This window comes from Vipera berus (genome assembly GCF_964194415.1).
Source record: "Vipera berus genome assembly, chromosome: 14".
Lineage (NCBI taxonomy): Eukaryota > Metazoa > Chordata > Lepidosauria > Squamata > Viperidae > Vipera > Vipera berus.
Window position 1 is genome coordinate 11,338,441 of NC_138217.1, and position 14,903 is coordinate 11,353,343.

At 45.7% G+C, this 14,903-nt stretch overlaps 1 protein-coding gene across 2 annotated transcripts in view; it reads left to right on the forward strand.

Annotated features, from left to right (window-relative positions):
• Window positions 1-14,903, forward strand: part of CIT (citron rho-interacting serine/threonine kinase) — a gene marked incomplete at its 5' end in the record, with an annotated part of 82,169 nt that overhangs the window by 25,181 nt on the left and 42,085 nt on the right. The window contains 7 exons of one of the 2 annotated variants that reach the window (XM_081339357.1): window positions 49-102; window positions 1,263-1,316; window positions 3,269-3,409; window positions 3,840-3,965; window positions 10,347-10,442; window positions 12,242-12,358; window positions 13,787-13,896. In XM_081339357.1, coding sequence (XP_081195483.1) covers window positions 49-102; window positions 1,263-1,316; window positions 3,269-3,409; window positions 3,840-3,965; window positions 10,347-10,442; window positions 12,242-12,358; window positions 13,787-13,896 — 698 coding nt within the window. The remainder of the gene's footprint in view (window positions 1-48; window positions 103-1,262; window positions 1,317-3,268; window positions 3,410-3,839; window positions 3,966-10,346; window positions 10,443-12,241; window positions 12,359-13,786; window positions 13,897-14,903) is intronic. The other variant, XM_081339358.1, reaches the window with a different exon arrangement.

The window sequence follows — 14,903 nt, forward strand, 5'->3', positions numbered from 1 at the left end:
TGGATCCGATTTCTAAATTGCACGTTCTGTTGAATTCTCACCTGAAAGGTTAAAGATCAAGGAAAAACAGAAGTGGGAGAGCTGTATTCCAAGCTGGAGAAGGTATGTTGATAAGTGTCATTTTTATTTTTGGGGGGGTCGAATTCTTTGCCATAACATCCCAGAATAAATGCCCACGGGGATGCTCAGTCATCCAGGTCGCGGCGGGTCCCAAAGATGCTTTTCCAAAAAGCAGCTGGACTTGGGTTTGTTCGTTTTTCTTTGAGGACATTTCACTTCGCAAACATTTGATCCATGTGAGAGAAACTGCCAATCTTAGGCAGCTTATAAGATTTCAAGACTTGCGACTCCAAGTGGGTTTTCGGCAGCTGGGGGGGGGGAAATCCCTCCACCAGCTTAGAAGCTGTAAGGAGACGTTGGGCTTGCTGGAGAAGGCAAATTCGAGCAGGTTGGCGTAGAAAAATGCTCGGAGGAAAGAACTTTGGAAAAGAGGGGGCCTAAATAAAGAGTGAGCGCCTGTTACGCGTCCCAGCTTCTGCCAACCCAGCAGTTCGAAAGCACGTAAAAATGCAAGTAGAAAAACAGGGACCACTCCGGTGGGAAGGTAACAGCGTTCCGTGCGCCTTTGGCGTCCAGTCATGCCAGCCACATGACCACAGAGACGTCCTCGGACAAGCGCTGGCTCTTTGAAACGGAGATGAGCACCGGCCCCTAGAGTTGGAAACGACTAGCACGCATGTGCGGGGGAACCTTTACCTTTTTAAATAAAGAACCGACGTTTCACGGAAAGCCTCAGTCTAAGGAAGAAGAACCTTGCCCAGGTCCCAAATGTTAGATAAGCCCATTCTGTTGTGAGCGTGTTTGCTAAACCCAGCCTTAGTTAGGATGGATTGTGTTTTTGTGACGTTGGTACGCTGAAGTCCTCAACATACGACCACAATGGAGCCCTAAACCTCTGTTGCTAAGCAAGGGAGCTGCAAAGCGAGTTTTGCTCTTATGCTCCACGTTACAACGGCACTTTAGACAGAGGTCTGAAGCCTGTAGTAGGCTCTCACTTCTAGTCATTTCACAGATATCCATCCATAGGATCCTGGGTTTGGAAGGGGTGTCTGCCTCCAGAGGTTGTGGGGGCTGTCAAGAAGAGACTGGACCGACATTTGGTCCAGGGTCTGCTGCTTGAGCAGGGGGTTGGACTAGAAGACCTCCAAGGTCCCTCCCAACTTGGTCACTCTCTTCTTCTTTCCCCTTCCTGTCTCGCCCAGATCAACGCAGATCAACAGGTGAAAATTCAGGAGCTGCAAGAGAAGCTGACCAAAGTAAGATATTTAATTAGGCATTAATCAGTGGCGCTTGAAAAGTTGGCGAGGGGGAAGGTTTGGGGGATTTTGGTTTTTTTTTTTTGTTTAATTTCCCCCTACACACTTTATAAATCTCCTCTGCAGACTCTCCTGCAAGCTGGAACGCAGAGGAGGGAGTCGCAAAGTTCCTGTGTTCCAAAACAGAGTTAGTCATCCCGCTCTAGATAGGAAGGAGAGACGGGAGGGGTGGGGTGGGCTGGAATTTGAATTCACGATGCTCGGCGCTTTCTCCTCTTCACAACATGTCACCGCAGGCTTATTTTTAAAAACACAAGTTGAGTCAGAATTGGAATATTGGATAGAAATTTAACTCTAGCAAGCCAAGTCGGGCACGCTGCGTCAGATGTCGAGCGTTTTTCAAAAGCAGTCAAAGGCTGCTTTGTGATGATATAATGAGCCCCGAGCCGGCAACAGATTGCGGCGGTTTAAATTGGCTCAGGTTTTCATGAATGGGGTCAGTGCCAAAGCAGAACTCATGGAATCCATGACTTCCTTTTTTTTCCCCCTGGTGCTTACTGTACCAATTGTGGGACCTTGTAGATCAGTGGCTGGACAGCCTTGAGGTGGATTTCCTAATGATGAGAGATTAAATCTGAACTGCAACTCCCTTGGAAAGATGGTTGTGCGCATGTGTGTTGACGATTACCCGTGTGGGTTGAAACAGGCCGTCCATCTCTCTCTGCAAAGTTGTCAGGTGTCCAAACGGGATGTCTTGCCCGTAGCTTCATGGCAGTCTTTGAATACCTGAGAGGATGTCGCCCTAAAGAAGATCAAGATCTTTTTTTAAAAAAAAAATCCTGCACGGATTTAAAATACAGGAAGACAAACTCTGATTGAACTTGACGAATGTATAAAGGCACAAGGAGTGGATCACAGCACTGCAACCAGTGGTTGTAATTAATTATGCCAAATGATCAAGTGAAGTTAAGATTTTTCTTCTGCTGCTTCTGGTCTCAGCTGGCATTTGTTGGTACACTGGGCTGAAATTCTTGATAGACCCAGGCTCATGACACCTAACACAACTACACAAATTTTAGGTCTGGAATATATTCTGGACACTACTTCAGCAACTTCCTTCCTTCCTTCCTTCCTTCCTTCCTTCCTTCCTTCCTTCCTTCCTTCCTTCCTTCCTTCCTTCCTTCCTTCCTTCCTTCCTTCCTTCCTGCCTTCCTTCCTTCCTGCCTTCCTGCCTTCCTTCTTCCTCTCTCCTTTCTTTCTTTTCTTTCTTTCTCTCCCTCCCTCTCTCCTTCCTTACTCCTTTCTTTCTTTCTTTCTTTCTTTCTTTCTTTCTTTCTTTCTTTCTTTCTTTCTTTCTTTCTTTCTTTCTTTCTTTCTTTCTTTCTTTCCTGTCTCACCCTCCCTCTCCTTTCCTTCCTCCCTCCCTTCCCCTCTTCCTTCTTTCTTTCCTTTCTTTCTCTCGCTCCCTCTCCTTCCTCCCTTCTTCCTTCCTCTCTCTTCTTTCTTTCCTTCTTTCTTTCCTTTCTTTCCCTCCCTCCCTCTCTCCTTCCTTCCTCCCTTCTTCCTCTTTCTTTCTTTCTTTCTTTCTTTCTTTCTTTCTTTCTTTCTTCTCTCTCTCTCTCTCTCTCTCTCTCTCTCTCTCTCTCTCTCTCTCTCTCTCTCTCTCTCTCTCCCTCCCTCCCTCCCTCCCTCCCTCCCTCCCTCCTTCCTTCCTTCCTTCCTTCCTTCCTTCCTTCCTTCCTTCCTTCCTTCCTTCCTTCCAAGTACAGACCGGTATATTGACCACTATTCTGTTGGTTCTCCCTCTCCCTCTCTCCTCTCTCCTCATAAATGTCAGTTTATGTGACATGCTAAATTAGAAAGATGTGCCATGGGTTACTAAAGTGCTTCAGTGTTCGCCCCCCTGTGTATGACGACGGCTTGCGCTGATTATCACCCTTTCCTCTTTGAAGGCTATGAAAGCCAGCTCGGAGGCCACCGAATTGCTCCAGAACATCCGCCAAGCGAAGGAGAGAGCCGAGAAAGAGCTGGAGAAATTGCAAAATCGGGAGGACTCCAACGAAAGCATGAAAAAGAAATTGCTGGAAGCCGAGGTTAGCAAGTTGTCACACTGATGCGTTTGGTCCCGGTGCAGCAACAGCAACAACAACCCCTTATGTGGTGGCCCGACTTTCTTTGCTGACTGAAACTTGCTAAAATTTGAACTTAAGTTTAGATAAAGTCAGGAATGAATTTGGAGAGCCTGCAGCCAGTGGTCTGTGGTTATCTGAGCTTGAAGTGGGAAGCCACAGCTCCTCCATTTGGAACTGGCCAAACCTATATGATATGGCAGAGTTGTAATTAAAAAAAATATCATTGCCATTTTTTTCTTTTTTTGTTGTTGTTTTCAAAAGTGTTTGGGCTCTCTAACTCAAATTCAAGGTTCCGAGTCTGGCCTTCTTGGGCTGATGGCAAAATGTTGGGTGACTATCCAGATTCTTTTGAGGTGGGGTTTTTCATTCTGCCTTCTTGAACCTTGGCTAGGAAAGGCGTCATTCTCTAGAGAACCAAGTGAAGCGTCTGGAGACGGTGGAACGCCGGGAGAACCGACTGAAAGAAGATATCCAGACAAAATCTCAGCAAATCCAGCAGATGGCTGATAAAATTCTGGTGGGTAGCAATGAAGAAAGAGGGGAGTTTTCGAACAGAGTGAGATGTCGGTGGGAAGTGTTAAAAGACAGAAAAAGAAGCATGCTTTCCAGATTTCAAATTGTAAGCTTCTGCAGCTGGGGACAGGTAAAAATTTTATGGTGAGTTCCTGGTTGATGCCTGGGTCTGTGATGCTGAAAAGTCACGCGGTTGCTGCTTTACAAAAGAAACCAGTATTCACGTTTTCTCAATGAGGTTTAAACAGCAACATAAATCAGGAAAAACTGCCCCAGTAAAAAGTATTTATACATTCCTATTTGTATCTGACAATCTTGCATCGTCTTAACTCTAGTTTGCTTTTTCCAAAAGGCAACTGGACTTTCTTGGGGTTTCCCCCCCCCTTGAAAGCATTTCACTTCTCATCCAAAAAGCTTCTTCCGTTCCGAAGTTGGTTGGGTAAACCACCATTGACTGGATACAGAACTTTTACTAAGCCATAAGCTTAGGGACGTGGTGGCTCAGTGGGTTAGGACGCTGAGCTTGTCGATCAGAAGATCGCCAGTTTGGCGGGTCGAATCCCGAGTGCCGCATAGCAGAATGAGCGCCTGTTACTCGTCCCAGCTTCTGCCAACCTAGCAGTTCGAAAGCACGTAAAAATGCAAGTAGAAAAATAGGGACCACTACGGTGGGAAGGTAACAGCGTTCCGTGCGCCTTTGGCATCCAGTCATACCGGCCACATGACCACAGAGACGTCCTCGGACAAGCGCTGGCTCTTCGGCTTTGAAACGGAGATGAGCACCGGCCCTTAGAGTTGGAAACGACTAGCACGCATGTGCGGAGGAACCTTTACCTTTACCTTTAAGCTTAGTAAATCACGGCTGGGTTCCTGTGTTACTATGAAGCCCAAACCACCAAACGCATTACGCCTTAGCCACTTGCCTAAGCCCAGTCCTAGGCCATTCTTCAGATATCTTTTGCTTAATCATGGTTATGTGAAGCCCGCTTGTGGCACTTCGCACACTTGCCACGTTTGTTAAGGGAATCGCTGCAGTTGTTAAGTTAGCTTCCCCATGGAGTTTGTTTGCAAGACGTTCGGAAAAGACGATCACGTGACCCTGGGACACTGCAACCGTCGTAAATACGAACCAGATTGTCAAGCATCTGAATGTAAATCATGTGACCCTGGGGTCACAAGTGTGAAAAATGGTCCTAAGTAACTTTTTTTAGTACTGTTGTGACTTCGAATAGTCACCGAGTGAACTGTCGGGGTATATTTTATTTTTTGGCTCCCCTATTTTCTCGCGCTACAATGTTTACAGATCTGTTGGGTTTAGTTGAGGTTCTCTTCTGCATCCTAAGCAAGCAGGTGCTTTGAAGAAGCCCAGGATTATATTACAAGAATTCAGGAACCATCTTTCAAGGACTCTCTGTCTGCCCTGACTCATAAAAAACCCACTTTTCTATTCCTTGAGCACTTTATAGATGGTCCAAATCTGACCGGCTGTAGTGATGAGGTTGATAGTTTCCCACAATTGTTTTTCATATTTTCTCAGCGTTTTTCTTGTTGAATTGGCTTTGGCCTGTTGTGCCTTTCTTTCACTGATTGCTTTCATGTTGGCTTTTTTTTTTCCTTTTGAGTGAGTGCTCAGGGCTGCATAAAAGGAAGGCTTCTCTTCATTTTAATCTTCAAAATCGCCGTCCTGCTTAACAAGCTGGGCTGGGAGCCTGTGACCGCCCCGAGTCCCGGTTTGAGCTGAGTGACTGACAGGGCTCCCGGCTTCCTCCAAAGTTGAAATTCAGCGCTTTAAACTCTACACCCAGACTGCTAATTGTTTGTCTCCTGTTTGCTGCCTTTGGCATCCTTTTCTGATTAGAAAGGCAACGTAGAAACTACGGAGAAATTTCCTGACAGAGAGAACAATTAACCAGTGGAATGGCTTGCCTCCAGACGTTGTGGCTGCTCCATCACAGGAGGATTTCAAGAAGAGATTGGACGGCCATTTGTCTGGAATGCTTTAGGGTCACCTGCTTGAGCAAGGGGTTGGACTAGAAGACCTCCAAGGGCCCTTCCAACTCTGATAGTCTGAGAAACACTGACATAAAAGTTGCTCATTTGATTTTGTGCAAGTTGACATCTTCTGACTCTCACTCTCAGATCAGAACAGACAGAGATAGATAGATACAGGTAGATAGATGGAGGTAGTAAAATAGATAGATAGGCAGACAGATAGATAGATAATAGATGATAGAAAGACAGACAGATGGAAGGAAAGAAAAGAAAGAAAGAGTACGAAAGAAAGTTAATCGTTGGACAGACCAGAAACAAAGGCGCTTCCCTTCCAATCTGCTGCGGTCTTCCAATTCCCCTTTCTCGCAGCGTCATCCAGGCGCCTGGTGGCCCGGTGGAAGCGCTTCGGCTTCCAGTTGCTGCAACAGAAGCTCCCCACTCAAACAAAGCGTGTTTCGTAAACTCCTTGCACATCAATATGTTTGAGTTACGTGACAATGAAGTCTGCAAAGCCAAGCTCGGAGAAGCCTTGGCAATCTTGCTCAGGTTCCGAAATCTGCTGCGTTTTCCATATTGGGGAAGGACAAAAATTAATCATCTTAACTCTTTCTTCCCCAGAAATAATCCGCCGAAGCGAAGCTGCAGTGCGGCTTACTCGGTTTCTGACTGTTAGGAAGGATAAATGATACTTTGCTAGCCCACAGAGACCTTTCCAGCTGACTAGAGTTCTTTGGTCCTGCATCGGTGTGTTGTCAAAACACTCCTATTTACAGGTGCCAGTATTCCTTGACTTACAACGATTTGCTTAGGGACCGGTTGAAGTTTGTTTGTTTATTTGTTAAATGGGTTTGCCACCTATCTCGCCTTTGTGGCTACCCTGGTCACAGTGGCACTGAACAAAAGTGACTAATGTCCAGTCCTCACATTTACGACCGTTGCGCAGGGTCCTAGCAGTTAAGACACCCGGCCAACGGTCACCTGAAAGTTGGCCGTTTGAGACCTGAGCAGCGCGGGAGGGGTTGAGCTCCCGTTGCTTGCCTCAGCTTCTGCCCACCTAGTAGTTTGAAAGCATGCAAAGTTGTAACTTTCAGCGGTCGCTAAATGAGCTGTTGTAAATTGAGGACTACCTGTACTTTCCTTTCTTCCCCCTCTGCCTCTCCATAGCCACCATTCCTATCTCTGGCTATTTTTTCCCCTCTCGCCCAACGGCTCCTGCAAACCCTCTCATCCTGGGACAAAAGATATAAAGCATAGTTGAAATGGCTAAAACATATAAAGAATGGTTGCTGGAACTGGGGATGTCTGGTTTAATGAAGAGAAGGACTCGGGGTGACAGGATGGCAGTCTTCTCAGGGGCTGCCCCAAGTTCTCCAAAGCGTCCGAAGGCAGGACAAGAAGCAACGGATGGAAACTAATCACGGAGAAGAAGCAACCTAGAACTAAGAAGTTTCCTGACAGTGAGGACAATTAACCAGTGGAACAACCTGCCTCCAGAAGTTGTGGGTGCTCCATCACTGGAGGTTTGTAAGAAGAGATGTACACCTTTATCTGGAATGGTATAGGGTTTCCTGCCTGAGCAGGGGGTTGGACTAGAAGACCTCCAAGGTCCCTTCCAACTATTCTATTCTATTCTATTCTATTCTATTCTATTCTATTCTATTCTATTCTATTCTATTCTATTCTATTCTATTCTATTCTATTCTATTCTATTCCAATTACCTCACATTTGTTCTCTGGATAGAAATTGTAACACGCAGGCTTCCACTTGGCTATATCCTGTCTGAAAAAAATTGTTCTTCACGCAGCCTGTGTGTTTTGCATGGTTCGGTTTAGAAAGCTCTGCGCTTGGCGGTGGCCACCTGCGGCATTTGAAGTGGCTTGCAAAGAAACCAGGATGAAAGAAAGGGCAGAGTACAACTAATGAAGAAGCTTGTTGGAACAAGCCAGATGAATCATCCTCACTGGAATACTCCTAGCATAGGAATTATTATCCTCATTCTGCGGGGTCCTCACAGCCTGGAGGTAGCCAGCCACAGTGGCTGATGACAACCCAGCTTAATTCCATTATTATCAGCTTTTTTTCTGGCAATGTGCTCTGGATTCGGGGGCGTTTTCCAAGAAAAAAAAAAAGTCAAAATCCACAAGAAGCCTGCCAACCGTTTTCATTAAAAAAAAAAAAAGACTGGTGGTCTTTCATAAGACTTAGGGGTCCATCCTAAGGTCGGAGGTCTTTCTGGAGTCCTAGATTACTCTGGGAAGGCTTGCCACATCCCAATAACTTGGAAACCCCCCCCCCCCAAGGAGAGACCGAGCAATTGGCGAGATGGTCTCCTCCTTGTCAATTATCAAGGTCTCTTTGTGATTATCCAAGCGATTGAAGTGGGCTTTACAAAGCGATGTGCTCTGCTTAATCCTTTTCTCCTCCTTTCCCCTTTGTTTCCCTTCTCCTGCAAGGTGTTTGATACTCTACCAATTACAGAGAGATTAAATTTAGGTAGGCAATGTTTTGTCTCAGAAAGGATTGCAGCTCAGTGGTACAGCCACATTTACACCTCTCATCAAACGCCTTGAACCAATCTGTAGCATTATTGCCCGGCCTATTGAGGAGAAGGACTCGGGGCGACATGACAGGAGTGGTCCAATATTTGAAGGGCTGCCACAAAGAGGAAGGAAGGGGTCAAGCTATTTTCAAAGCACCAGAAGGCAAGACAAGAAACAATGGGCAGAAACTCATCAAGGAGACAAGCAACCTAGAACTAAGGAGAAATTTCCTAACAATGAGAACAACTAGCCAGTGCAACGGTTGGCTTTCCAGAAGTTGTGAATGCTCCAACACTGGAGGCTTTTAAGAAGAGATTGAACAACCTCTCATCTGAAATGGTCTAGGGTCTCCTGCTTGAGGAGGGTCTTGGACTAGAAGACCTCCAAGGTCCCTTCCAACTCTGTTATGCAGTACTTGAGAGGCTGTCACAGACAAGAGGGGTTGACCTATTCTCCAGAGCACCCGAGGGCACGACAAGAAGTAACATGGAAGCTTGTTAGAGACAGATCCAACCTGGAAGTAAGGAGACACTTCCTGACAATGAGAACAATGAATCAATGGAATAGCCTACCTCCTGGAGTTATGGGTGCTCCCATCACTGGACGTTTTCCAAACTGGACAACCGTTTGGCTAGGGATGGTATAAGATCTCCTGCCTTAAGTAGGGGGTTGGACTAGAAGACCTCGGAAGGTCCCTAACCCTAAACCCTATGATTCTGTGTTTTGGATTTTGTATTGTTTTAATCAAAAGTGTACTCTTGAGAGCCTGGAGAATCGCTAGCACCCGATTGGTCTGAGAACGGTTTCATCTGCCCTTAAAACAAACAACAACAACTGAGAGGCCTTTCCCAAAAGCAAAGGACCGCCTGACTTCGGATCTGCTTCCAAGAAGAAAAAGCCGAAGAAGAAAGATCGGCCCTCAAAACAAGAGAAAGCCTTGCAAGTCTCTGTTTTCCTTGGGCTTTTAGCCGTGTAGGTGGAAGCTGTCAGTGGCTATGGCAACAGAGGTAGGGCCAGCTGAGTAGGAGCTGCTGGAGAAGAAGCTTTCAAGTGATTTATCTCTACCCCGGAGTCTGCAACGACTTTCAACTTGCACTTCTTGACTTTGGGGAAAGATCTATACATTTTGGGAAGTAGGTCAGGATGGTGGGAGGTTTTTTTTCTCTCTCTCTCCCCTCCCCCCCCTTGCATTCCAATATATTTTTAAACCGATGGCAGAGAGATGTATGCTAGTCTCTGATTTAAAAAAAAGAAAAGAACTTAACAGTGTTTGTATGATTGTTTACGGGCTGCACCCCCTATATCGGAGGCATGAAGTGATGCAGGATTGTGTCGATGGCTGGCTTTTAAGTTGTGGGCTGCCGTTTTGCTTGTGTTGCCCAGCCCTCGCCTTCTAAGTACTTGAGAGGCTGGTGGTAAATTAGCCGTCCTTTTGATTGACGAGGGGCCTGTTTCCCAGGCTTCCAATTATTTCCCTGGCTGTTTTTGTGCCTGCTCGTCCAACAATCTTAGTAGCACCAGCAACCTGCTCATATTTATGATGGTTGCAGTGTTCCAAAGTAACGACGACCTTCTGACAAGCAAAGTCAAGTGGGGGGGAGCAGCCTGATTCACTTAACGACTGTGTTCCCAACTTCACTGCAGCTATTTGTTTAACGACCGTGGCAAGAAAGATGGTAAAATGGGGCAAAACTCACTTAACTCTCGCTTAACAACAGAAATTGTTGTGGTTGTAAATCCAGGACTGCCTATTGTGGGGTTGTGGAGGTGATTTTTCATAGAAGTGCTTCGGAGTATGTCTCCTTTCCTTTGAGTTTGAAATGCTGAAAAAAATCGCATCTTTTTCTCCTAGGAACTGGAAGAGAAACATCGGGAAGCTCAGCTTGCAGCCCAACACCTTGAGTTGCATCTGAAGCAGAAAGAACAAATGTATGAAGAAAGACTCAAAGTAAGAAGGGATTTGTTTCTCTTGAGACACGTTGCATTTCTCATCCTGCTGCAATGAGTTGGGAAAGGAAAGAAAAGAACAGTGGCACTTAGACTTATATACCACTTCATAGTGCTTTTGTCTGTCTGTCTATCATCACCATCCATATCTCTGTCCATCCCTCCATCATCATCATCTCTCTCTCAAAAGCAATAGCACTCAGACTTATATACCACTTCACAGTGCTTTTGTCTGTCTGTCTGTCTGTCTGTCTGTCTGTCTGTCTATCTATCTATCTATCTATCTATCTATCTATCTATCTATCTCAAAAGCAATAACACTCAGACTTATATACCACTTCACAGTGCTTTTGTCTGTCTGTCTGTCTGTCTATCTATCTATCTATCTATCTATCTATCTATCTATCTATCTATCTATCTATCTATCTATCCATCTATCCATCCATCCATCCTATCTATCTATCTATCTATCTATCTATCTATCTATCTATCCATCCATCCATCCATCCATCCATCCATCCATCCATCCATCTCAAAAGCAATAGAACTTAGACATATATACTGCTTCATAATGCTTTACAGAACTCTCTGAGCAGTTTAGAGAATCTGCACATTGCCCCCAACAATCTGGGTCCTCATTTTACCGACCTCGGAAGGATAGAAGGCTGAGTGAAACCTTGAGCCTGTCAGGATCGAACTCCTGGCTATGGGGCAGAGTTAGCCTGCAATACTGCATTTTAACCACTGCTCCACCAGATCTCTAGAACAAATTTGGGGGAGCTGGGGTTCCAAAGCTAACGAACTGGCATAAAACAGAAGGACTGAGATGTCATTTCCCACACCCACCCCGATCACACACACACACACACACACACACACACACTGCTCTCTGTGAGCTGTCCAGAAACTGCCTTCCTGAAAGGAAGCTATTGAAATTGTGCAGCAAACTGTAAATCACAATCATGCGTTGTTGTTTTGCTGCCTAGTTAGCTCAGCTGTTGCACTAAATTGCAAACAAAACCTTGCACCGAAAAACACCACACAGAGGGAGAATTCCAGCTGTGGTCCTTCTCTTGATGCGTCTGTGTTGCTGCGGTGCACTCTGCAGCCCTCCGGCTGAAAACAGTCGACAACATACCACCCAGGCAGAAAATCAACACAGGCGCCACTTGAGTGCAAAAATCCGATTTGTTATGCCGGAGACCTCAGTGCCATTACGGATTCCTTCTAAAGGACACTGAGACCCTTTGGGGGGTGTTTTTCTGCCCCATTCTCGCTCCCCATTACATGTTAGCTTAACTTTTGGAAGAAAATTACGGGGAAGGTCCAGAACGAGCTTTTAACAATTGTAAGTGATTATAAGAGAAGGATGGGGCAAAATTGCCATGGAACTGTTGAGCGGCTATTCAGATGTCAGGTTGACCCAGGCAGAAAATACGAAGAAAGAGTCCAAATGACCAGAGCACCAGGCAACTGAACAATTAGACTCTTAAGTAGCACTGCCTTTGAGTTGGGCATGCTAGCCATATATAAATTAATCAGAGCCCATTTTGAATACATTTTGTAAAGTTTCTTTTGAAGGCAGCCTGCGGAACGTCATTCAATAGACCAACTCTGGCTTTCAGCCCCAGAAACATTTTGCAAATTCATTCCTGACCAGGTCGGCATTCTGGTCTTTCTCTGACACTTTCCCAGGTGGGCAAAATGGCTTAAGAGGCAACCCCCAAGTTTTAGGCTGAGTGTCTCAAACAGGCCTACGAGTAAGCATGGCTTGTTTCCTCCCTCCCGCAATCAACGCAGGTGCTTGATAACCAGATGAAGAAAGACCTCGCAGACAAAGACGCCCTGGAAAACGTGCTGAGGAAGCACGAGGAGGAAGCTCACGAAAAGTGCAAAATCCTGGCCGAGCAGAAAGCGGTAAGCGGGGCGCTAGTATCGATAAGGCGCTGTTCAATTAGTTTGATTCACCGGGCTCTCGTAGGTGAGCTTAAGTCACATCGGAATGTGTAACGTGGCTTGCCCTGACTTAGCAAAGATTGCCTGAGTGAGCTAAACAGGCATAATTGCCATATCAATGTTGCTGGTTCTGTGCCAGCGAAGAGATGTTTTCATGTGGAGGAGCCGTTCAGAATTACCCCCCCCCTGCCGCCTCCCGTCGGGAACCGTGCTGTGCCTCAGCAAGCCTGTGGAGACAGTAAAATATTTTGAGCCGAGTTGGAAGGGGGGGGTGCAATTCCCATAGAGTGCAAGGTGATTTTGATGAACTTAAGATAGAGTTTCATGAAAAGAAGGACTAGGGGGTAACAGGATAGCAGCGTCCCAATATCTCAGGGGCTGCCACAAAGAAAAGTGTGTGTGGGGGGGGGGTCAATCTATTCTCCGAAGCACCTGAAGGCAGCAAAAGAAGCAACGGATGGAAACTAATCAAGGAGACAACCAACCTAGAACTAAGGAGAAGTTTCCCGACAGTGAGGACAATTAACCAGTGGAACAACCTGCCTCCAGAAGCTGTGTGTCGGAATCCATTTATATCACATTCATAAATGTATGTTTAAAACATTATCCCCCACCCCCATATGGATTCTGCCATCTCCCGAGGAAGGAGGAGCACATGTGGATTCAGCCTGCCTTAGGTTATTTCAAAAACCAAGGAAACCTTTTGAACTGGGGGGATCAAAAGGGAGGGTTAGAGAAGGCGGCTTCTGGCTTGTGTCTTCTTTTAATTCTGGAGAGGAAGAAGGCAATAACCATAAAGATTCGAAGTTCCTTTTTTTCCCCCCACAAAAGGGATGACACGAAGTAGAAGGGTGGGGGCTGACCAAATGGGGTTGAGGGAAGGGGGGTTGAACCGGGTACCCTTTATAAAATTTCAATTTGTAAAACAATACTAAGTCCTGCCTTGTATTCCCACAACCAAGCATGTCCTAGTAAAGATTCCTTTTGGACTAGAACTGACTCCCAAGAGTTTTTGTCTTCCTAAGACGTGAATTAGGGTGGGTCCTGACACTGTGGGTGCTCCAACGCTGGAAGACTGGTGGACGCTCCTGATTTAAATACTTGATTATGTTCCCTGAGACTTTGAATGCATGAAGGGCCCCATCCCTTGGCTTTACTGTCAGTAGATTAATCATCACGGCTGCTCTTTCTGTTGGTTTACCTTGTGGGGGTGATTTTACCGTTTTAATGTGTTTGTTTTTTTTTAAATTGTTTTATAATTTTAGAATTGTAAACCACCCGGAGTCAATTGGTTCAGCTGGGCGGCTAGGGAAATTAAATCAATCAATCATGGTTTGAACACCGCTGCTGATACAGCTGTATTAATGGGGGGGGGGAATCTTTCTTCAGATGATCAATGCCATGGATTCGAAGATTAGGTCTCTGGAGCAGAGAATAGTGGAACTGTCTGAAGCTAACAAGCTCGCAGCCAACAGCAGCCTGTTTACTCAGAGGAACATGTAAGCATAAATGCTGCTATTAAATTGTCTTGACTCACAGCAGTTTGGAGAAGTTGAGCAAGCCTATTACTCATTGCAGAGCCTTCCTTTTTTTGATGCCCCTTTGAATTTTGAGCAGAGGTGGGCCTGAACAGCCACTGCAGAGAACATCTGTGAATTTCCCCTAATTGCACCGTCTGTTTTGTCGCCCGAAAGATTGCCAAGGGTGCGTAGTCTTGGCATCTTTAACAGAGGTTGCGTAAGGGATGGGACAACTTTGCTAAAATCTTGCACATTGTGGGCCCTAGGAGAGAAATATCTGCCGCTACCTAGGATTGAACTCTTAACCTTCCGAGTGAGAGGCAAGCGTCTTCACGCTAGGCCACCACACCGCTCAACAGAGCTAATGCATATCATTCTACTGTATTTATGTATATTCTTGTGGGACTGCATTGTTAGTTATCCAGGGCCGTATTTGGTCCACAGGCTGGACATGCCTGCTCTAGGGGAAGACATCTCTAATAGCAACATCCAGCTACTTCTTTTAATGTTTAATTTTCTTTTAACTCAATAACCAGATTTTTTTTCTGGGAACAAGGGAGTGTCTCAGTTGGCTGGCATCACTGCCTTCTGTCTCTACTCCATTGACAAACGTCCTGATTTTTTTTAAAAAAAAAAAAAACTTCTAAAACAGGGGTCTTTCAACTTGGCCCTTGGATGACTTGTGGACTTCAACTCCCAGAATTCCTCAGCCGGGAGTTGAAGTCCACAAGTCATCCAAGGGCCAAGTTGGAAGACCCCCGCTCTAAAAAGTGTCCCAATTCAGCTTTCAGCGAATACGGCTACACCCCACTAACGGCTGACAGCTCTGCCATGGGGAGGGTCGCCAGTATTATTGAAATGAAAAGAAAATGGCCTTTGGGTTTGAGTATGTGCCTCCTTTCTTTCTTTCTTTCTTTCTTTCTTTCTTTCTTTCTTTCTTTCTTTCTTTCTTTCTTTCTTTCTTTCTTTCTTTCTTTCTTTCTTTC